Source organism: Herpailurus yagouaroundi, unplaced genomic scaffold (assembly GCF_014898765.1).
Source record: "Herpailurus yagouaroundi ecotype Mexico unplaced genomic scaffold, PumYag 566, whole genome shotgun sequence".
NCBI lineage: Eukaryota > Metazoa > Chordata > Mammalia > Carnivora > Felidae > Herpailurus > Herpailurus yagouaroundi.
This window is the reverse complement of record NW_024412783.1, coordinates 1,397,063-1,421,578: the sequence shown is the minus strand read 5'-3', so window position 1 is coordinate 1,421,578 and position 24,516 is coordinate 1,397,063. Positions and strand designations below refer to the sequence as shown.

The 24,516-nt window shown below is 40.7% G+C and overlaps 1 protein-coding gene across 2 annotated transcripts in view; it reads left to right on the top strand.

The window, feature by feature from the left end:
- PGBD2 (piggyBac transposable element derived 2) overlaps positions 1-17,966 on the top strand; it is a 36,105-nt gene extending 18,139 nt beyond the window's left edge. The window contains exons 1-2 of one of the 2 annotated variants that reach the window (XM_040465511.1): positions 10,553-10,600; positions 15,956-17,966. In XM_040465511.1, coding sequence (XP_040321445.1) covers positions 10,578-10,600; positions 15,956-17,717 — 1,785 coding nt within the window. In that variant the 5' untranslated portion in view covers positions 10,553-10,577 and the 3' untranslated portion in view covers positions 17,718-17,966. Of the gene's footprint in view, positions 1-10,552; positions 10,601-15,955 lie in introns of those variants that run through there. The other variant, XM_040465512.1, reaches the window with a different exon arrangement.
- Positions 17,967-24,516: the final 6,550 nt, after the last annotated feature.

The following is a 24,516-nucleotide window of genomic DNA, read 5'->3' as shown; positions in this document are numbered from 1 at the left end:
TGTCATCTGCAAAGAGTGAAAGTTTGACTTCTTTCTTGCCATTTTGGATGCCTTTCATTTGTGTTGTCTGATTGCTGAGGCTAGGACTTCCATTACTATGTTGAACAACAGTGGTGAGAGTGTACATCCCTCTCATGTTCCTGACCTTAGGGGAAAAGCTGTCAGTTTTTCCCCATTGAGATTGATACTAGCTGTGGGTCTTTCATATGTGGCCTTTATTATATTGCATTATGTATGTTCCTTCTATCCCTACTCTCTGGAGGATTTTTATCAAGAAAGGATGCTGTATTTTGTCAAATGCTTTTTCTGCATCAATTGAGAGGATCTTATGGTTCTTATCCTTTATTAATGTGGTGTTATGATGTTGATTTGTGAATATTGAACCAGCCCTGCAGCCCAGGAATATATCCCACTTGATAATGGTGAATAATTCTTTCAATGCATTGTTGGATTCAACTTGCTAGTATCTTGTTCAGAATTTTTGCATCCATGTTCATCAAGGAGATTGGTCTGTAACTTTTACAGACACCCTTTTTAGTGGGAACTTTGTCTGGTTTTGGAATCAAAGTAATACTGGCTTCATAGAATGAGTTTGGAAGTTTTCCTTCCATTTGTATTTTTTGGAACAGGTCCAGAATAATAGGTATTATCTCTTCTTTAAATGTTTAGTAGAATTCCCTTGGGAATCGATCCACCCTTAGACCCTTGTTTGTTGGGAGATTTTTGATTACTGATTGAATGTCTTTGCTGTTTGAATTTTCTATTTCTTCCTGTTTCATTTTTGGTAGTTTGTGAGTTCCTAGGAAATTGGTCCATCTTCCAGATTGCCCTGTTTGTTGGCATATAATTTTCATAGTATTCTCTTATTATAGTTTTCATTTCTGTGAGCCGGTTGTGATCTCTCCTCTTTCATTCGTGATTTTATTTACTTGGTCCTATTCCTTTTTCTTTTTAATAAATATGGCAAGGAGTGTATCAATTTTGTTAATTCTTTCAAAGAACCGGCTCCTGGTTTCATTGATCTGTTCTGTTTTTGTTTTGTTTTGTTTTTTTGATATCATTGATTTCTGCCCTAATCTTTATTATTTTCCTCTTCTTCTGGTTTTGGACTTTATTTGCTGTTGTTTTTCCAATTTCTTTAGGTATAAGGTTAGGTTATGTATCTAAGAATTTACTTCCTTATTTAGGAATGTCTGGATTGCTATATACTTTCCTCTTATGACTGCCTTTGTTGAATCCCAAAGGTTTTGGACAATAGTGTTTTCATTTCATTGGCTCCCATGTGTTTTTAAATTTCTTTTTTACTTTCTTCGTTAACCCATTCATTCTTTAGTAGGATTTATTTTTTTTTAATGTCCAAATATTTGTGGTCTTTCCAAATATTTTTTCTTGTGGTTGATTTCAAGTTTCATAGTGTTTTTGTCTAAAAATATGCATGGTATGATGTAAATCTTTTTGTACTTGCTGAGTGCTGATTTGTGACCCAATATGTGATTTTTTCTGGAGAATGTTACATGTGCACTGGAAAAGAATGTGTGTTCTGCTACTTTAGGATGAAATGTTCTGAATATAACTGTTAAGTCCATCTGGTGCATTGTATCAGTCAAAGCGATTATTTTCTTTCTTGTTGATTTTCTGTTTACATGATCTGTCCATTGTTGTAATTTGGGTGTTAAAGTCCCCTAATACTATGGTATTTTTATCAATGAGTTTCTTTCTGTTTGTGATTGACTTATAATTTGGTTGTTCCCAACTTGGCAGCATAGATATTTACAACTGTTAGATCTTTTTTGTAGATAGACCCTTAATTATTATATAATGCCCTTCCTCATCTCTTGTTACAGTCTTTGTTTTAACATCTAGTTTGTCTGATATAGGTATGTCTATTCTGGCTTTCTTTTAATGTCCATTGCCACGATAGATGGTTTTCCATCACTTTACATTCACTCTGCATATGTCTTTAGGTTTAAAATGAGTCTCTTGTAATTAGCATATAAATTTTTTTTTTTTTTTATCAATTCTGATACCCTATGTCTTTTGATTGGAGCATTCAGTCCTTTTACATTTAGAGTGATTATTGGAAGATATTAATTTCGTGCCATTGTGTGTCCTGTAGAGTTGGTGTTTCTGTTGATGTTCTCTCTGGCCCATTCTAATCTTTGTTGCCTTTGGTCTGATTTTTGTTTGTTTTGTTTTTTCTCCACTCAAAAGTCCTCCTTATGATTTCTTGCAGGGTGGTTTTGTTTGGAGAACTATTTATCTCTTTTTCTATTCTGAATGACAGCCTTTCTAGATAAAGAATTCTTGGCTGCATATTTTTCCTATAAGCACGTTGAATATATACTGCCACTCCTTTCTGGTCTGCCATGTATCTGTGGAATATCCACTGCCAGCTTGGTCTGTCTTCCCTTGTGGGTTAAGGACTTTTTTCCTTGCTGCTTTCAGGGTTCTTTCCTTGTCTGTGTTTTGTGAATTTGACTATGATATGCCATAGTGATGTTGGTTTTTGTTAAATCTAATGGGAATTCTCTGTGCTTCTTGAATTTTGATGTCTGTATCTTTACCCAGATTAGGAAAGTTTCAGCTATAATTTGCTAACATAAACCTTCTGCCCCCTTTTCTCTTTCCTTATTTTCTGTGATTCCTATGATACAAATGGTATTCCTCTTTAATAATTTATATTCTCTCAGTCTTGTATCATAGTCTTTTGCCTTTGTTTCCTTCTTTTTTCTGTTTCCTTATTTTCCATAATTTTATCTTCTGTATTATTGATTCTCTTCTCTGCTTTGTCTGTCTTTGCCAACAAGGTGTCCATTCAAGATTACATCTTGGTTATAGCATTTTTAATTTTGGCCTGACTATATTTTAATTCTTTTATCTCTGCAGAAAGGGATTCTCTGGCATCTTCTGTGCTTTTTTCAACTCCAACTAATATTATTATACTTGTGGTTTGAAATTCTAATTCACTCATGATTCTTATATCTGTGTTGATTAAATCCCTGGCCATCATTTTTTCATGTTCTTTCTTTTGGGGTGAATTCCTCTGTCTTGTCATTTTGGAGGCAAAAAAAAAAATAAAATAAAAAATTAAAATTAAAAAATTACAAACAAGATAATACAATACAAATCAAATAATGGAAGCTAGATACTAGGTGTGTTTCTTTCTTTTTTTTTTAATTTTTTTTAATGTTTATTTATTTTTGGAGAGACAGAGCATGAGCAGGGGAGGGGCAGAAGAGGGAGTCACAGAACTTGAAGCAGGCTCCAGGCTCTGAGCTGTCAGCACAGAGCCTGATTCAGGGCTCGAACTCACGAGCTGTGAGATCATGACCTCAGCTGAAGTCAGACACTTAACCAACTGAGCCACCCAGGTGCCCCTAGGTGTGTTTCTTTCTGCTTGTTGAGAGGTTGATAGAAAAGAGAGAAAAAAAAGGAAAACAAAAAACTATAAACAAAATTAAAAAAAAAATTTAATGTTTATTTTTGAGAGAGAGACAGAGCATGACTGGGGGAGGAGCAGAGAGAGAGGGAGACACAGAATCGGAAGCAGGCTCCAGGCTCTGACCTGTCAGCATGGAGCCTGACATGGGGCTCGAACTCACAAACCGTGAGATCATGACCTGAGCCAAAGCCGGATGCTCAACTGACTGAGCCACCCAGGCGCCCCTATAAACAAAATTTTAAATTGAAAAATACAGTTCTTAAGTAATAGAATAAAATAAGGAAAATAAAAAAAAAATAAAAAATTGCTTTTTCTGTATCCAAGAAAAAGAATGAAGGAAAAAAAAGATAAGCAAAAACAGAAGGAAAGAAAACGAACAAACAAATGAAGAAGCAAACAGAATGAAACCTGAATGAAGTACATTCATTTTCCCCTAGAATGAAATCTTCGTAAGACACTATAATTCATAGACTAAGTAGGTGGAAGGATTTGTCCTGGTCTTCTGGGGCATGTGCCTAGAGGGCACAGCTGGGTGGGGCGTGGGGTAACTGTTTCTGTTCTCCATTTGGTGGCACTGCTTAGCTTATGGGTGTCGATCAAGGAGTGCATCCATGCATGTATGCTTGTTAGTGGTGAGAATCACTTCACAGAGCTCTCTAGTGTCTGATGTGGGAATTTTTGCCCTTGTGGACATGCATTCAAGTGCCTCTCCTTGGTCTCAGGCCTCTATCTGCTCCCTGCCTTCACCCTGTCTGTGTCCAAGCTGTGTCCCTTCCAGGTGGCACCTCCCTCCCGAGTTTCATCTCACACAGAGCTGTGTTTCAAAACCCCTCACTTCAGAGATCCCTGTGGCTTGGACCCATGCTAATGCTTTGGGGAAGGGTGTCCACAGAAAACATTTGGACGATCCCACAGCAGCAGAGGCTCAGAGTTTATGGTGAATCACAGCACATATCCTGTACAGGTCATGTGCACTCTGGCATCTTTGTTTCAGTACTACAGCTACATGGTAGCTCTCTGGGATATGCCAGGAATTTTGCCCATGGGGAAGCCTATGGCTTCTACCAAGTACACTCCAATCAGTAGAACCACTTTTCCCCAGGTGGCACATGGACCCCTCAAACCATGCTTCCTGCTCCTGGGGATTCACCTGACTTACTCACCAGAGCACCGCCAAGCACTGAGCTCCAAAACTTCAGATTCTGTCCTATTATAGAATATAGCTATATATAGAATCCTGGTGGTATTGAAATCCCCTCCTTTCTTCCATCAGTGGTTTTTGTGAACAGATTTCTTGTCTAGTCCCATGCGAGTGTTTTCACTCTTTCTTTCTTTCTCTCCAGCTACTTTTGGGGGGAGTGCTTTTCTTGCATGATCCTGATGTGCTGCCTTCTCCCCAGTCCTCTCTCTGCAAAAATGGCTTCCTACCCTCTACGGCTCCTCAGCTTTTCTCCCCCCAGTCCACCTCTCCACACCATGTACCTGCTAAGTTCTCTGATTCAAATTATGCAGATTGTTGCAATAATTCTCAGATCAATTTCCTAAGTGTTCAAAATGGTTTGATGCTGATCTAGCTGTGTTTCAGGGACAAGACAAGCTCAGGGTCCCCTTACTGCTCTGCCATCTTAACTCCTACCTGTCTGGGAAACTCTTTATCTCTCCTTCTATTCTAAATGGCAGCATTGCTGGATAAAGTATTCTTGGCTGCATATTTTTCCCATTCACTTTGAATATATCATGCAACTCCCTGCTAGTCTGCCAAGTTTCTGCTGATAAGTATGCTAACCTTATTTGTCTTCCCTTATGACTTAGGGATTTCTTTTTCCTTGCTGCTCTCAGGATTTTTTCCTTAACTCTGTATTTTGCAAATTTTTCTACAATATGTCTTGGTGTTGCCCTGCTTTTGTTGATTATGGTGGGAGTTCTCTATGTGTCCTTGACTTGAATGTTTGTTTCCTTCCCCAGATTAGGGACATTTTCCACAATAATTTGCTCAAATAAGTTTCTGCCGTTTTCCTCTCTTCATCTGGCACTCCTGTGATACAAATGTTATTACGTCTTATGGAGTTGCTGAGTTCCCTATGTCTACATTCTGATCTAATGTTTTCTTTCCCTATTCTTCTCAGCTTTATTATCTTCCATAATTTTATCTTACATTATCACTTACTCATTCCTCTGCTTCTTCCATTCTCATGGTCATTTCTTAGAGTCGGTTTCACATCTCAGTTATAGCATTTTTTATTACTGTCTGACTAGTTTTTAGATCTTTTATCTCTGTGTTAAGAGACTCCTTGGTGTCTTCTATGCTTTTCTCAAGCCCAGCTATATCCTTATGATTGTTGTTTTAAATCCTGGTACAGGCATATTACTTATATCTATTTTGATTAGATCTCTGGCTATGAGCTTTTCTTATTTTTTTGTTTTGTGATCCATTTCTCCATCTTGGCACTTTGCTTTAGTCTCTGTTTTCTCTGTGTTAGGAAAGCCTGTTATATTTCCTGCTTCTGAGAGTAAAGGCTATATTAAGAAGATGCTATATACTGACCCCGGCTTGGCGCTCCAGGAAGTGTTTCTGGTGTGCAGTTTGTACACTCTGCTTTTGTGTTTTAACTGCTCTTTCCCTCACGTCAGTCCTCTGCAGTTTCACCTTGTCTGTACTGGGTTGTGTTTGGGCCTTGCCCAGTGTGTGGTGAGTTTTAACTCGGTGTGTTTTGGTCTGCTTGTTCAAAAGGCCAGATCCATTTTCCACTAGAGCTGAAGTTTTGCATCACTCCGTTGTCAGTAGACTTGGTAGGTGCAAGGGGTTTGTGCTCGTCTTCTAGCAGAGGGACCTGCTTCTGCTCTGGCTCTCAGGCACAATTGCACTCATGAAAAAGCACCTGCAGAGCCTATAGGGGCGGGTCTTGGAGTAAGTGGCTCAGGCCTCTAATGTGTGTGCTGTGTTGCTCACTTAAGTCTGTCTGTGCTGATAGGTGAGGAATTAATATAGTTTCAGCCCACTGTCTTCCTGCAGAGGGGCGTTTGCGCCCACTGATGTTCAGGAAACCCTCACTGAAGATCGAACAATCTCCCCTCCTGTGTCCCAGGAATCCCTCAGATCTCTCTGCCTTCACCCATTCTGTGTCTGAGCCTTTTGCCAACCCAGCATCATGGTCCTGTGCTGGACACAACCTGTGCTGAGTTTCAGAACTCCAAAGGGACCTGGCATGGTTGGCCCTGCACTAATCATCTGGGGTGGGGTCTCACTACACTGTGGCTGGTGCCTGCTTGTCTCAGAAGGGCAGTCACAGAATGTGCGGCCACTTGGAGTATGGTAAAGCACAGCGAAAGGCTGATTTTCAGGTTACCTGGTCTCAGCAGGTGTCTCTGCTCCTATTGGAATGAATAGGGTAGCTCAGTGGCACCCGCTGGCAGTGCCACCTCTCTCAAATGCACTGTAAGGAGGAGATCTGTCTGTCCCAGTGTGGCCCAGGGTATCTGTAGACCATCTGTCTTCTCCCAGGCCACTGCCCTCCCTCTCAACAGAAGCACATCTGTGCTGGTCAGGTTCTGTCTCTGGTCATGACATGGACTTCTAAAACTTCTGACTTTGAGTTCCACTGCTTGGAAAAACTTGGCAATAGTCAGCCCCAATTGTTTTGCTTCTCAGTGGTTTTGGGGAAGTGTTTTTCTTGTGCAGTGCCCTGCATGCACATGCTTTCTCACATGTGCTCTCTGTCTCTGAATCTCTTTCCTGTGTGATCAGTGCTCCTTACCCCCCACAGCACCCACGATTCTTTTCTCGCTAATCACTTCTCTGCACCTCCTCCCTTCCACAGTGTGGCCTCTTTTATCCCTGTAGTTGTGCAGTTTGTTCTCTCAGTCCTCAGATTCATTTCTTGGGTGTTTGGAATGGATTTGATATTTATCTAGCTATGTTTGATGGACAAAGTAAGTATAGGGTCCCCCTACTACTCTGACATCTAAATCCTGTCCTACTCCAGGAGTCTTAACAACTATGTACAGAAAGTTTTTGGAGGCATGGGGGCACACAGGAGCTTAGATAGTGGGAGTGGTGGAAACCCTGACTATATAGGCCTGGATCTGCTGCTCGAAAATAGGAGAGGCTGAGAAGATGGCAAGTTGTCTACTGACCCCTGAGAACCTCTCAGTCTGAGGTCCATGGGAAGTGCTTCAGATTTCCTATCCCTGAAAGCTGGGTTCCCTTTCTGGCATAGCATGAGAAATACCATGCCTTCCCTGAGGTCAGATCTCCTGTGCCCTAGTAGACTCTAGCACAGAGGCTGATGGAGTCCGTGTTCACCAAATGAGGTTGTAGTGAATCTCTAATGCAGTGAACTCTCAAGTCCAAGGGTAGGTCTGTAGAGAAATAACCTTTGTGGTAGAGCTTGTGTCTTCCCTCTGGTTTGAGATTCTTCTCATGTGGAGGTTGGGCCAGAGTGACACAGGGCAGCAGTAGAGCCCACCTTCCTTGCCCGTCCATTCTCATAGCCAGTGATGTGCGTCACTGCCCCTTCTGCATCCTACTAGAGGGCTTCCTGTGACAGCTGAACACTACTGAAAGTCCTCATTAGGTCCTATAGAGCCCTGTGGGTCCTGGTCCTGGCAGCCTGTGCTCTGCTCTCCTCCCTTTACTACATCTGAAGTCTCACTGACCTCCTTGCTGTTCACAGTTATCAAGTCCCTTCAGGCTCAGGGCCTTGTGCCTACAATTCTTTTTCTCTGCCTGGGACACCCTGTTTCTAGCTGTCTGTAAGGCCCCCTCCCTCTTTTTTCAGGCCACCTGCCTGGGAGCCTTCACTTATCATCCATCTAAAATAGTAACCCCAGTCCTACTCCTTTGCTACATTCTCTGCCCATTGTCCAGGATGGCCCCCATCTTGCATAGCTACTTGTGTGCTGAACTGTCATCTTTCACCTCCAGGTAGACAAGTGCTGTGCAGGTCAGGAGTGGAGTGTGTCCATTGCCAGTTACTGGGAAGTGCCTGCTCGTGGTTGGTGCTCATTAAATATAGGTATCTCTTGTCATCCATTTAGATCCTAGTGCACAGGGAGAGTTAGGATAGACGGGGTTTCCATGTTTTCTAAATCTGTTTGGCTTCTGAATTGCAACTAGTGTATAGTAAGATGTCTGATACTGAGGGAACCATCTGAAAATTTGTCTGAATCTGTTCAGGTCCTGATATTGGGTAGTAAGAGGTCAAGTAGGGAGAGCTTGGGAATTTGGGAGGGAGGAACCTTATATTTGCCAAATTAATAAGGGAAAGGGAAGACAAAGGTAAGACTGAAGCATGAAAGTAGAGCTGCTGGGACCAATGAATCAGAAGACATCAGTGGATGTCACTTCAGCAGCCTAGGCTTCCTTTTTGGTGGTTACTGTCATTTGGGTAATGACAGTGGCACCTGTCATTTATCAGTAAAGGGAATTCTGTATTCAAGACACATTAAGAAGGAAGGAGGTATGTAACATTTCTTTGTTGTTGTTACCTACTTTTTATTTAAATATAGTTAGTTAATATACAGTGCAATATTGGTTTCAGAACTAGAATTCAGTGATTTACAAAGTTGGCATTTTTTTCCCCTAAGATTTTATTTAAATTTAAGTTAGTTAACATATAGGTGTATCAGAAGTAGACTTTAGTGATTTATCACTTACATATAACACCCAGTGCTCATCACAAGTGCCCTCCTTAATACCCAACACCAATTTAGCCTATCTCCCACCATCAGCCCTGTTTGTTCTCTGTTGTTAAGTCTCTTGTGGTTTCTTTTCTTCTCCTTCTTCCCTCCATTCCCATATGTTCATCTGTTTTGTTTCATACATTCCACATATAAGTGGAATCATATGATGTTTGTTTTCTCTGATTGACTTATTTCATTTAGCAAAATATATTCTAGCTCCATCCATGTCATTGGAAATGGCAAGATTTCATTCCTTTTGATGCTAATATTCCATTGTATGTATGTATGTATATATATGTATACCTATACACCACATCTTCTTTTTTTAATTTATTTTATTTTTTTAATTTACATTCAAATTAGTTAGCATATAGTGCAACAATAATTTCAGGAGTAGATTCCTTAATGTCCCTTGCCCATTTAGCCCATCCCCCCTCCCAACCCCTCCAATAACCCTCAGTTTGTTCTCCATATTTAAGAGTCTTTTATGTTTTGTCCCCCTCCCTGTTTTTATATGATATTTGCTTCCTTCCCTTGTGTCCATCTGTTCTGTGTCTTAAAGTCCTCATATGAGTGAAGACATATGATATTTGTCTTTCTCTGACTAATTTTGCTTAGCATAATACCCTCTAGTTCTATCCATGTAGATGCAAATGGCAAGATTTCATTCATTTTGATTGCCTAGTAATATTCCATTGTGTATATATACATATACCACATCTTTATCCATTCATCCGTGTGTGGACATTTGGGCTCTTTCCATTCTTTGGCTATTGTTGATAGTACTGCTATAAACATGGGGTGCATGTGTCTCTTTGAAACAGCATACCTGTATGCCTTGCATAAATACCTAGTAGTGCAATTGCTGGGTCATAGGGTAGTTCTATTTTTAATTTTTTGAGGAATCTCCACACTTTTCCAGAGTGGCTGCACCAGCTTGCATTCCTACCAGCAGTGGAAAGAGATCCTCTTTTTCCACATCCTTGCCAACATCTGTTGTTGCTTGAGTTGTTAACGTCAGCCATTCTGACAGGGGTGAGGTGGTATCTCATGGTGGTTTTTATTTCTATTTCCCTGATGATGAGTGATGTTAAGCATTTTTTCATGTGTTGGTTGGCCATCTGGATGTCTTCTTTGGAGAAATGTCTATTCATATCTTTTGCCCATTTCTTCACTGAATTATTTGGTTTTTTGGGTGTTGTTGATAAGTTCTTTAGAGATTTTGACAACTAACCCTTTATCTGATATGTCGTTTGCAAATATCTTCTCCCATTCTTTCGGTTCCCTTTTAGTTTTGCTGATTCTTTCCTTCGCTATGCAGAAGATTATTTTGATGAGGTCCCAGTAGTTGATTTTTGCTTTTGTTTCCCTTACCTCCAGAGACGTGTTGAGTAAGAAGTTGCTGCCCCCAAGATCAAAGAGGTTTTTGCCTGCTTTCTCCTCGAGAACTTTAATGACTTCCTGTCTTACATTGAGGTCTTTCATCTATTTTGAATTTATTTTTGTGTATGGTGTAAGAAAATGGTCCAGGTTCATTCTTCTGCATGTCGCTGTCCAGTTTTTCCAGCATCACTTGCTGAAGAGACTGTCTTTATTCCATTGGATAGTCTTTCCTGCTTTGTCCAACATTAGTTGGCCATACGTTTGTGGGTCCATTTCTGGGTTCTCTATTCTGTTGCATTGATCTGAGTGTCTGTTCTTGTGCCAGTACCATACTGTCTTGATGATTACAGCTTTATAGTATATAGCTTGAAGTCTGGGATTGTGATGCATCCTGCTTTGGTTTTCTTTTTCGAGATTGCTTTGGCTATTCGGGGTCTTTCCTGGTTCCATACAAATTTTAGGATGATTTGTTCTAGCTCTGTGAAGAACGCTGGTGTTATTTTGATAGGGATTGCATTGACTGTGTAGATTACTTTGGGTAATATGGACATTTTAACAATATTTGTTCTTACTATCCAGGAGCATGAAATCTTTTTCCATTTTTTTTGTGTCATCTTCAATTTCTTTCATAAGCTTTCTATAGTTTTCAGTGTATAGATTTTTCACCTCTTTGGTTAGATTTATTCCTAGGTATTTTATGTTTTTTGGTGCAACTGTAAATGGGATCGATTCCTTGATTACTCTTTCTGTTGCTTCATTGTTGGTGTATAGGAATGCACCCGATTTCTGTGCATTGATTTTATATCCTGCAACTTTGCTGAATTCATGAATTAATTCTAGCATTTTTTTGGTGGAATCTTTTGGGTTTTTCATATAGAGTATCATGTCATCTGCAAAGAGTGAAAGTTTGACCTCCTCCTGGCTGATTTAGATGTGTTTTCTTTCTTTGTGTTGTCTGATTGCAGAGGCTAAGATTTCCAATAGTATGTTGAATAACAGTGGCAAGAGTGGATATCCTTGTCTTGTTCCTGACCTTAGGGGGAAAGCTCTCAGTTTTTCCCCATTGAGAATATTACCATTAACATTCATATATGACTTTTATGATCTCGAGATAAGCTCCTTCTATCCCTAATTTCTTGAGGGTTTTTATAAAGAAAGGATGCTGTATTTTGTCAAATGCCTTCTCTGCATCTATTGAAAGGATCATATGGTTCTTTCCTTTCTTTAATTGATGTGATGAATCACGTTAATTGTTTTGCGGATATTGAACCAGCCCTGCATCCCAGGTATAAATCCCACTTGGTCATGGTGAATAATTTGTTTAATGTATTGTTGGATCTGGTTGGCTAATATCTTGTTGAGGGTTTTTGCATCCATATTCATCAGGGAAATTGGTCTATAGTTAGTTCTCCTTTTTAGTGGGACCTCTCTCATTTTGGAATCAAGGTAATGCTGGCTTCATAGAAAGAATTTGGAAGTTTTCCTTCCATTCCTATTTTTTGGAACAGCTTCGAAAGAATAGGTGTTAACTCTTCCTTAAATGCTTGGTAGAATTCCCCTGGAAGCCATCTGGCCCTGGACTCTTGTTTTTTAGGAGATTTTTGATTACTCATTCGATTTCCTTATTGGTTATGGGTCTGTTCAAATTTTCTGTTTCTTCCTGTTTCAGTTTTGGTCGTGTATATGTTTCTAGGAATTTGTCCATTTCTTCCAGATTGCCCATTTTATTGGCATATAATTTCTCATAATATTCTCTTAGTATTGTTTTTATTTCTGCTGTGTTGGTTGTGATCGCTCCTCTTTCATTTTTGATTGTATTTATTTGGGTCCTTTCCTTTTTCTTTTTGATCAAACTAGCTAGTGGTTTATCAATTTTGTTAATTCTTTCAAAGAACCAGCTTCTGGTTTCATTGTTCTGTTCTACTGTTTTTTTGGTTTCCATAGCATTGATTTCTGCTCTAATCTTTGTTATTTCCTGTCTTCAGCTCGTTTTGGGTTTTATTTGCTGTTGTTTTTCCAGCTCTTTAAGGCGTAAAGTTAGGTTTTGTATCTGAGACCTTTCTTCCTTCTTTAGGAAGGCCTGGATTGCTATATACTTTCCTCTTATGACCACCTTTGCTGAGTCCCAGAGGTTCTGGGTTGTGGTGTTATCATTTTCATTGGCTTCCGTGAACTTTTTAATTTTCTCTTTAACTTCTTAGCCCATTCATTCTTTAGTAGGATGTTATTTAGTCTCCAAGTATTTGTTACCTTTCCAAATTTTTTCTTGTGGTTGATTTCAAGTTTCATAGCATTGTGGTCTGAAAATATGCATGGTATGATCTCAATACTTTTGTACTTGTTGAGGGCTGATTTGTGTCCCAGTATGTGGTCTATTCTGGAGAAACGTTCCATGTGCACTGGAGATGAATGTATATTCTGCTGCTTTAGGATGAAATGTTCTGAATATATCTATTAAGTCCATCTGGTCCAGTGTGTGATTCAAAGCCATTGTTTCCTTGTTGATGTTTTGATTAGATGATCTGTCCATTGCTGTGAGTGGGGTGTTGAAGTCCCCTACTATTATGGTATTACTATCAATGAGTTTCTTTATGTTTGTAATTAATTGATTTATATATGTGGGTGCTTTCACATTTGGAGCATAAATGTTTACAATGGTTAGGTCTTCTTGGTGGATAGACCCCTTAATTATGATATAATGCCCTTCTTCATCTCTTGATACAGCCTTTAGTTTAAAGTCTAGATTGTCTGATATAAGTATGGCTACTCCGGCTTTCTTTTGTGGACCATTAACATGATAGATGGCTCTACATCCCCTTACTTTCAATCTGAAGGTGTCTTTAAGTCTAAAGTAGGTCTCTTGTAAACAGAATATACATGGATCTTGTTTTCTTATACATTCTGTTACCCTGTGTCTTTTGATTGGAGCACTGAGTCCGTTGACATTTAGAGTGATAACTGAAAGGTATGAACTTATTGCCATTATGTTGGTTGCAGAGTTGGAGTTTCTGGTGGTGTTCTCTGGTCCTTTCTAGTCTTTGTTGCCTTTTTTTTTTGTTTGTTTATTATTTCATCTTTTCTCCCCTCAGAGAATCCCCCTTAAAATTTCTTCCAGGGCTGGTTTAGTGCTCACAAACTCCTTTAATTTTCTTTCGTCTGGGAAACTTTTTATCTCTCCTTCTATTTTGAATGACAGCCTTGCTGGATAAAGAATTCTTGGCTGCATATTTTTCTGAATCAGCACATTGAACGTATCCTGCCACTCCTTTTTGGCCTGCCAAGTTTCTATGGATAGGTCTCCTGCAAACCTGATCTGTCTTCCCTTGTAGGTTAAGGACTCTTTTTCTCCCTTGCTGCTTTCATGATTCTTTCCTTGCCTGAGTATTTTGTGAATTTGACTATGATATGCCTTATTGATGGTCAGTTTTTGTTGAATCTAATGGGGGCCCTCTGTGATTCCTGGATTTTTATGTCTGTCTTTCCCCAGGTTAGGAAAGTTTTCTGCTATGATTTGCTCATAACCCCTTCTAGTTCCATCCATGTAGTTGCAAATGACAAGATTTCATTCTTTTTGATTGCCGAGTAATACTCCACATCTTCTTTATCCATTCATCCATAGAGCTCCTCCTTTCTTACAGTGGAGAGTGTTTGGACCTTTAGCTGGGTTTGCTTTGATTTGTTCATTAAAATAAGCCTGGAAAAAAAAAAAAAACAAACAAACAAACAATAAAAAACCTGATCCTGTAAAAGAAAGGGAAAAGGAACAAAAAACACCAATCAAAAAACTATAAGCTGAATTCAAAGAGAAAGAAAGCTAAAAAAATAAAAGACAAATAAAAGAAAAAAGAAGCTTGACCCTCCCAAAAAGGAGAAAGGAAATGAAAATAGCAAACTAACAAACATATAAAACAGTATGAGCCTGATTCTAGAAGAAAAAAGAAAGAAAGAAAAACAAATAAACAAACAAATGGGGGGGGGGGGGCTGTGGTAGGAAAAAAGTAAACCTGGTCCTGTTTCCACCAGAACTACATGTGTCATTTTGAAGCATTCAATTTTCAGTACAGTTGGTACATGCAGGGTGCTGCCTATGGTGGTCTTCTGCGTGAGAGACTGACTGAAATGGCTCAGAGTCAGTCTTACTCCAGTAAATAAGCAGTTACCAGGCACTTTGAGGCAGGTTGTGGTGTAACTGGGTCCCACCTCTGCTGGGGGCTGCTGTGTTGGTCTCAGAAGTCCCACTGTGTTGGTATTGGGGGAAAATGACGCCACCCCAATCTTTGTCCCCAGAAAGAATCTCACATCCCCCACCATTCAGGCAGTCCTCACAGATAGTAAGGGCAGTCAACTTGCCCTGCACCACAGCTTTCTTGAGTTTTTCCTTGGTGTGCAGCTGGAATACAAAACTTGAAAACTTAATGGGCACAGCACTACATGGACCTGCTTCCCTCCTCTGGAGTAGAGCCTCTGCATGCTGTGTCAGATGGTTTTTGTCCCAGAAGAATAGTTCCTCGCCAGCATGTTGTGTGGAGTGTATAGTGTAGCACCACTGAAAGCAGCAACAAGGTCATATGCTATCTGCTGTACCTCTGTCCCCTGCTGATGAAACACCATTACCTGGCACCTATAGGTTCTTTTGTCCTTGGAGAGGCAATAAACCTCTTCCAAAAGTACTCCAGGAAGGGAATGTTCTCTCCCAGTGTGCCTTGAAGGTCCCTACACCAGGCTATGCACTCTGGGGCCAGCTCCTTCCTTCCCCCCATGACCACACACTACAGCTCTCTGCCAGAGAGTCACACACTTCCAAAACTTCAGGGTTGAGCTGCACACGCTGTTTGTAAACCACAAAACATAACAAAAACCTGTAATGTTCAGTACTTCTTGCACCCCAGTCTGTGGTCTAGAGAGATTTTCCTCTTGTGTGAACCCAGTGCTATACTCTCTCAACACCTCTCTCTTTCCCTCCCTTCTTTTCTCTTACCAGAAAGGGTTTCCTCCCCCTCTGCAGCACTGCCATTTTTCTATCCACCAATTCATATCCATGTACCTCACACCTGCCACCCTGTCTCCCTCCAACCATGCAGGTCCTTCTGCCACTCTGCAGATCGATTTCCTGGGTGTTCCAAGTGATGTGACCTCGGTAGAGCTGTGTTTGGGGGGTGAGAAAGCTCAGGGTTCCCCTATTTCTCCTCTATCTTACCTCCTCCCCCTGGAACTTCTCTTTAGAATGCCTCCTATCATTAAAATACTTTTGTACTTGAAAGAGTAACCTATGTTTGGAAAATTCCCTTAACTGGTACTGTGCCTGGTGGTACTGGTTCCAAAATGCGGTTCAAGCTCAGCTGGTCTGCAGTGGGAGCGCCCTCCTCTCAGGTGATGCTTTAACAGAGTTTTCTGCTGAAACACTGTGTCCTGTGTGACCTCGCTTTATTTCGTTTCCTGTCATTGCAGCAATCCCACTGTTGGGAGAGATGCCAGTTCAAAGCTGAAGTCCATGAAGCTACTTGAGGTTCTGAATGCATTGGAGGAGGAAGGTCCTAGCCACCGCAGGGAAGAGATCTTCATTGCGCCACCTGACAATGCCTCAGGGGATTTCACTGATGAGGACTCAGGTGATGAAGATGGCCAGCGAGGCTCCCATGTGCCCGGTAGTGTGCTGCATGCCTCTGTTGTACCTGAGGACTCTGGCACTGAGGAGGAGGATGACGACCTGCAGCCACCACCAGCCATGAAGAGGCAGAAGGCAGTAGTGGAACCTCAGCGTGTTTGGATCAAAAGAGATATCCAACCCAACTTCCGCAGCTGGACTCCATCAGATCCCCATATAGAGGATCTCAAAAGCCAGGAACTGAGTCCTGTAGGCCTATTTGAGTTGTTTTTTGATGAAGGAACTATTAATTTTATTGTTAATGAAACCAATCGTTATGCTTGGCAAAAAAATGTCAACCTTGGGCTCACAGCCCAGGAATTAAAGTGTGTTTTGGGAATTTTGATTTTAAGTGGGTATATATCCTATCCAAGGAGAAGGATGTTTTGGGAAACATCTCCTGATTCACATCATCATCTTGTGGCTGATGCAATTAGAAGGGACAGATTTGAACTGATCTTTTCATACCTGCATTTTGCAGATAATAATGAGCTGGATGAAAGTGATAGGTTTGCCAAGGTCAGGCCTCTCATTGTCCGAATGAATTGCAATTTCCAGAAGCACGCACCCTTGGAAGAGTTCTACAGCTTTGGTGAGTCCATGTGTGAATACTTTGGACACCGGGGATCCAAGCAGCTGCCAGCAGGGAAACCCATGCGTCTGGGCTACAAGATCTGGTGTGGGACAACCAGCAGGGGCTATCTGGTGTGGTTTGAGCCCTCACAGGGCACACTGTTCACCAAGTCAGACAGGGGCTTAGACTTAGGAGGTAGTATGGTGGTAAAATTTGTGGATGCTCTTCAGGAGCGTGGCTGTTTGCCATACCACATATTTTTTGACAAGGTTTTTACAAGTGTCAAACTCATGTCCATTTTGAGGAAAAAGGGGGTGAAGGCCACAGGAACTGTTCGTGAATACAGGACTGAACGATGTCCCCTCAAAGATCCCAAAGAACTTAAGAAAATGAAGAGGGGTTCATTTGATTATAAAGTTGATGAGAGTGAGGAGATTATCGTGTGCCGCTGGCATGATAGCAATGTGGTTAACATCTGCTCTAATGCTGTGGGCATAGAGCCAGTGGAGCTGACCAGCCATCATTCAGGAATAGCCAAAACACGGACCCAAGTCCATCAACCATCCCTGGTGAAGCTGTACCAGGAGAAAGTGGGGGGTGTCAGCCGGATGGACCAGAATATTGCCAAATACAAGGTAAAGATCCGGGGCATGAAGTGGTACTCAAGCTTCATTGGCTATGTCATTGATGCTGCCCTCAATAATGCTTGGCAACTACACAGGATCTGCAGCCATGATGCCCAGGTAGACCTCCTGGCCTTCCGGAGATATGTGGCCTGTGTGTACCTAGAGAGCAATGCTGACATGTCCTCCCAAGGGAGGCGAAGCAGACGGCTGGAAACTGAGAGCCGCTTTGACATGATTGGTCACTGGATCGTCCACCAGGACAAGAGGACTCGGTGTGCCCTTTGCCACTCGCAGACCAACACCCGCTGCGAGAAATGCCAGAAGGGTGTCCATGCCAAGTGTTTCAGGGAGTACCACATTCGGTGATGCAGAATGGACAGAGGGAGCCCTGTGGATGTTTGGTTTATAATGAAATGTTTACAGCTAATTTCATAAAGCAGATAGAGCACTTGTGTTTTATTTGTGTTGGAAAAACAACACCTGAATCGCTAATGATTTGGTCTTGTATTTTCTACCCACCTCCATTACAGTTATCTTTTTATTGTCTTCTGTGATACCTACATGTAACATAAATTAATATTTATATTGGTAATTATAGATGTTTGTAAATCTATAGATTATACTGTTACTTATTTCAAATAATGGGCCCCTGTGGGTGATTCCTGTGGGTGATAGATGAGTCCTAGTTAGGACAATCAAATAGAACCAAAAACTTTAGAGAAACTTTCATGAATAGTAAAAAGATTTTATAATTGTATACTATTGGTTTTAACATAAGATGAGACAATAGTATGTAAGTATGGTATCAATATGATGAAGGAGATTTTAATCATAGTTATTTCACTTTAACACTAGCAAGCTGTTTAGGAATAGATAATCAGCTTTGTGTTTATCCAGAGGGCTAGATTTGTAGACTTTGTATTTCCTTGATAAAAATATTTTCCTAATACAAGTATATCCTTATGGAATTCATTTTTATAACTAGTGTAAGATAGGTATCTGGTTTTTCCCCCTTAAGCAATGGTTTGCATCATTTATTAAAATATTTATATTTTCCCATTGATTTAAATTCTAATTTTATAAGGGGGGAGGAGTTAAGATGGTGGTGTAGAAAAGGGAACCTGGGCTAGTCTCAGTCCCTCAAACACAGCTCAATCAACATCAAATCATTTTAAACACCTAGGAAATTGACCTGAGGATTAAAAGAACAGTTTGCATAATTTGAGGGAGAGAACATGGCAGGTGTGGAGAGGAGATTTGGGGGAGAGAAAAGCCATGGTGCTGCAGAAGGGATGGGAGTCCTACTTGCAGAGAGGAGAAAGGGAAGTGGGGAGAGAGTACTGTGTCAGATTCCCATAAGGAAAGCAATCCCCCAAAACCACTGATGGGGGAATTGTGAGGAACTGAATATCCCAAGGTTTTGCAAACAGTGGAGGTGAAATTCTGAGTTTTTGGAAGTCTGTGCTGTTTGCTGTAATAGATCTGGATGGGCAGCAGTGCTCCTGGGGAGGAGGGGAAGCCCAAGAGCAGACAGTGGACAGTGTGGTGCAAAGATTCCTTTGGTCTCACTGGGAGAGAAAGTTCTCTTTCCCCAAGTGTATTTGGAAGAGACTATAATGCCTTTCCAAGGACAAAAGACCCAACTGGCACCTTTGAACATGTATTCAACAGCAAGGGACAGGGGCACATGCAGAGGGTGGATGAAGTGGTCGTAGCTTTTCGTTGTGCTTCACCATAAACTCTAGGCACCAGGATGGCCATGGGACTGCTTTTCTGGGACAGAACAGTACCAGATGCAGTGCTGTGAAGCTCTCCTCTGCAGTGGGGGAGCGGGTCTGTGCCTTGCCTGGTCCTTTAAAATTTGAGAGTTGAGAATCCCAGTTGTATGCCATAGATAAAACACTGGAGAGCTGTGGCACCAGGCAAGTTGATGGCCCAGGCACAAAAGGGTAAGGGGAAGAATCTGATGAACCGTGGGTCACAGGAGAGGAGATTGGTTGCTTGTCTGTGAGGGCTACCTGAACAGCTGCAGGTTCCATCTTTTCTGCCTGGGGAAAAGAGAGTGGTATGGTACCGTCTACCCCCACCCACCAGCCCATCACACCAGCCCATCATACACAGCACTCCTAATTGAGGGTACAGCTACTTATACCAAAGCCTGGCCCCCTGGCCCCTACAATGGTTATCTTATAGGGGCAGGTCTGATTGTGAGCCAGTGCACTGGGCTTTTCCTCCAGAGGAACAACACAGGCTCCCCCACATGCACTAAGTCTAATGATCATAGAGTGCTCCAAAGCATCAGCATCAGTTATGCTGGAAACAAGAAGAGGCCTTTTTTTTTTTTTTTTTTTTTTTAATCAGGCCTATAGTTTGTTTCCTTTTCTCATGTTTTGAAACTGACTTCTTTTTCTTTTTTTTATTCTTGAATTCAGCTTATAGTATTTTGTCTGTGTATTTGGGTTTCTTGTTTTTGTTTTTGTTTTTTTTTGATTGCTATACCTTTTTTTTGGATAAGGCCTTTTTGTTTTCGTTAATTTGTATTGTTTTTTAAATCGGGCTTATTTTAATAAGTCAAAAGCACACCTGGTTAAAGGTCGAAACACTCCCCACTACAGGTAAGGAGGAACTCTACAGAGGACTGACCTGGGGGAAAGAGCAGCCAAATCACAACAGGAGATGTATAGTGCACACACCATACACCAGAAACACTTCCTGAAGTACAAGGCCCTGGAGAGTGTATAACGCTTCTTAATACAGTATTATATCCAGGAACAGGAAGCCTAACAAACTTTCATAACACACCAAAAACAGAAACCTAGACAGAATGACAAGATGATTCTTCCACAAAGAAAGATCAAGAAGAAACCACAGGCATGGATTTGTTCAAAACAGATATAAGTAATATATCTGAAGGAGAATTTGGAACGACAGTCATAACTAGCTGGACTTAAAACAAAACATAGAAGGCTCCAGAGAAACCATGGCTGTAGAGGTAAAAGAGCTAAAAACTAGTCAGTCTGAGATGAATAATGCTATAACTGAGATCAAAACTGACTGGGTGTAATTACAACAAGGATGAAAGAAGCAGAGGATTGAATAGGTGATACAGAAGGTAAAATTATAGAAAATAATGAGCCAGAAAAGGAGAGGGGAATAAAACTTAGATCACAAATATAAACTTAGGGAACTCAGTGATTCTACAAAGTGCAATAATATCTATCTCATAAGAGTCAAAGAATAGCAGGGAAAAGTGAAAGAAGATTTATTTGAATAAGTTATAGCTGAGAAATTCCTTGATATTCGGAAAGGAACAGACATTCAAATCCAAGAGTCACAGAGAACTCCCCTCAAAATCAACAAAAACAGGTCAAAACCACGACATATAATGAAACTTGCAAAATGCAAAGATAAAGAGAATTCTGAAAGTAGCTAAAGACAAAAGGTCCTTAACCTACAAGGGTAGACACATGAGGTTAGAAGCAGACAAGTCAACAGTATCTTGGAAGGCCAGAAGGGAGTGATATGATATATTTAATGTGCTAAATGTGAAAAATATGCAACCAACAATACTTCCTCCGGCAAGACTATCATTCAGAACAGAAGGATATCTGAAGAGATTCTAAGAATCTGTAGATTCTTAGCAAAACTCCTTAGCAAAAGCTATAGGAGTTTGTGAACAATAAAACAGTTCTGGAAGAATTACTTTAAACTTTATTTAAATTCAAGTTAGTTAACCTACAGTGTAGTGTTGGTTTCAGGAGAGCCCGGTGATTGATCACTTACATATAGCATCCAGTGCTCCTCCCAATAGGTGTCCTCCTTAATGCCTATCACGCATTTTTTTAAAGTTTATTTATTTTGAGAGAGAGAAAGAGGGCAACATTGGCAGGGGAAGGACAGAGGGGGTGGGGGGAGGAATCCCAAGCAGGTTCCATACTGTCAGTACCCAGAGCCCAACATGGGGCTTGATCTCATGAATCATGAGATCATGACCTGAGCCAAAATCAAGTGTTGGACACTTAACCAATTGAGCCACCCAGGCACCCCTGCCTGTAAGCCATTTAACCCATCCCCACCAACCTCCCCTCAAGCAACCCTCAGTTTGTCTCTGTATTTGAGTCTTTTATGTTTCATCTCTCTTTGTATTTTTATCTTTCCCCCCCCTTCTCCCTTATCTGTTGTGTTTCTTAAATTCCACATGAGTGAAATCATATGATATTTGTCTTTCTCTACTGACTTATCTCATTTAACATAATACCTTCTAGTTCCATCCTTGCCTTATTGCAAATGGCAAGATTTCATTCCTTTTCATTGCCAAGTAGTATTCCATTGCATATATATACCACATCTTCTTTGCCATTGGTCAATTGAGGGGCATTTAAGCTCTTTCTGTAATTTGGCAATTGTTGATACTAGTGCTATAAACAATAGGGTGCCTGTGCCCCTGCAAATCAGCATATTTCTATCGTTTGATAAATACCTAATAATGAAATTGCTGGGTTGTAGGGTAGTTCTTTTTTTAGTTTTTTGAGGAACCGCCACACTGTTTTCCAGAATGGCCACATCAGTTTGCATTCCTACTGAGAATGCAAAAAGGTCGCCCTTTCTCCTCATCCTCGCCAATATCTATTGTTTCCTGAGTTGTTAATTTTAGCCATTCTGACTGGTGTCTCACTGTGGTTTTGCTTTGTATTTTCCTGATGCTGAGTGATGTTGAGTATCTTTTCATGTGTCTGTTAGCCATCTGGGTGTCTTGTTTGGAAAGTGGCTATTCATGTCTTCTGCCCATTTCACTGGATTATTTGATTTTGGGTGTTGTTTGGTAAGTTTTTTATACATTTTGGATACTGACCCATTATCTGATATTTCATTTCCAAATATCTTCTTCCATTCCATTAGTTACCTTTTAGTTTTGTTGTTTCCTTCACTGTGCAGAAGCTTATTTTGATGAGGTCCCCATACTTCATTTTTATTTTAATTTTGTTGAGGAGCCTCCATACTATTTTCCAGAAAGGCTGCACCAGATTGTGACTTTTCATGTGTCTATTAGCCATCTGGATGACTTCTTTGAAAAAGTGTCTGTTCATGTCTTTTGCCCATTTCTTCACTGGATTATTTGTTTCTTGGGTGTTGAGTTTGATAAGTTCTTTATAGATTTTAGATACAACCTTTCACCCGATTACACATTTGCAAATATCTTCTCCAATTCCGTCAGGTTACTTTTAGTTATCTTGATTGTTCCCTTTTCTGTGCAGAAGGTTTTTATCTTGATGAGGTCCCAATAATTCACTTTTGGGTTTGTTTCCCTTGCCTCCAGAGACATAAGAAGTTGCTGTGACTGAGGTTGAAAGAGTAGACCTAGACCAGCCGACTCCATTTTGTTCTGTGTCCTCCATCACTGGCCGACTCCATTTTGTTCTGTGTCCTCCATCTTGAGTGACTATGTCCCCAACATGGCTCCCTTTCCGGAAAAACCACGGAAAGAAATTCCTGCTCAAACCTCAGACCACGCCTCCTCCCCTTGAGTAACTTCCTGCTCACCCGTTCAAACTTCCCATTCAAACCACACCCAGCAACCTGTGCAAAGGGACTCTGACCCTTCCCCAGCCAATTAGCTAAGGCCACGACCATCACCCCCCCAAATGCCCCTAGATCCCTATAAAACCTTTGTGCTTTTGAAACACGCTCTCTCTCTCTCTGGCATCTCACCGCTGCGTCGATGCATTTAGGGGATTGAGCTCAAGCTAGCTCAAATAAAGGCTCTTTGCTTTTGCATCGGACTCGGCTCCCTGGTGGTCTTCGGGGATCAAGAATTCTGGGCATAACAAGGTCAAAGAGGATTGCTACCTGTTTTCTCCTTTAGGATTTTGATGGTTTCCTGTCACATTTAGGTCTTTCATCCATTTTGAATTTACTTTTGTGTATGGTGTAAGAAAGTGGTCCAGCTTCAGTCTTCTGCATGTCCCTGTTCAGTTTTCCCAAAACAATTTGCCGAAGAGACTTCTTTTTTTCCTTTGGATATCCTTTCTTACTTTTTGAAGGTTAATTGGGCATACATTTGTGGAACCATTTCTTTGTTCCCTATTCTGTTCCATTGATCTATGTGTCTATTTTTGTGTGAGTACCATACCATCCTGATGATTACAGCTTTGTAATACAGCTTGAAGTTCAGAAGTGTGATGCCTCCAACATTGGTTTTCTTTTTCAACATTACTTTGGTTATTTGGGGTCTTTTCTGGTTCAATACAAATTTTAAAATCATTTGTTCTAACTCTGTTGTTGCAGGAAGTATGGCCGGAGTCACAAAGATGAGTCCGCACACAAAGTGCAGTTAAGTGAAGGTCCTCATACTCCAGTCTGAATGAGGCCCTGACTCCAGAATGAAGCCTCTTTTTATTAGGATAATTCCTAAAGACTGTGTGCATAAAGTCAGCTAAGCAAGTGTGTTAATCAATCTAATAGTTTAGCTTTTCAAGGTTGAATTTCAAGTTAATTGGTTTCTATAACACTAGGAAGGGTCAGGTGTGAAGGAGAATCCGGCCCTGGGCAATGTTAATGACTCTAGGCATTCCTTAGGAGCCAAAGCCAAGCTGTAGCCACCTCGCATTCAGCTGTGTAAACATGTCTTAAGGCCTTGCACCTTCTCCAGCCCTTCCCTTTTGAAGTCTTTTCCTTTGATGCTTCTCTCCTGCATCTCCCACTCTGTGAAGAATGCTGTTATTTTGATAGGGATTGCATGAATGTGTGGGTTGCTATGGATAGTATCAACATTTTAACACTATTTGTTCTTCTAATCCATGAGCATGGAATGTTTTTCTATTTCCATTTCTTTGTATCTTCTTCAATTTCTGAGTTTTCTATAGTTTTCAGTGTACAGATCTTTAACTTCTTTGGATAAGTTTATTCCTGGGTATTTTATGGTTTTTGGTGCAACTATCAATGAGATTGATTCCTTGATTTCTCTTTCTGCAGCTTTATTATTGGTGTATAGAAATGCAACTGATTATGTTGATTTTATATGCTGTGACTTAGCTGAATTCATGTATCAGTTCTAGCAATTAATTGGTGGAGTCTAGGTTTTCCACATAGAGTATCATGTCATCTGCCAAGAATGAAAGCTTAACTTCTTCATTGCCAGTTGGTATGCTTTTTATTTCCTTTTGTT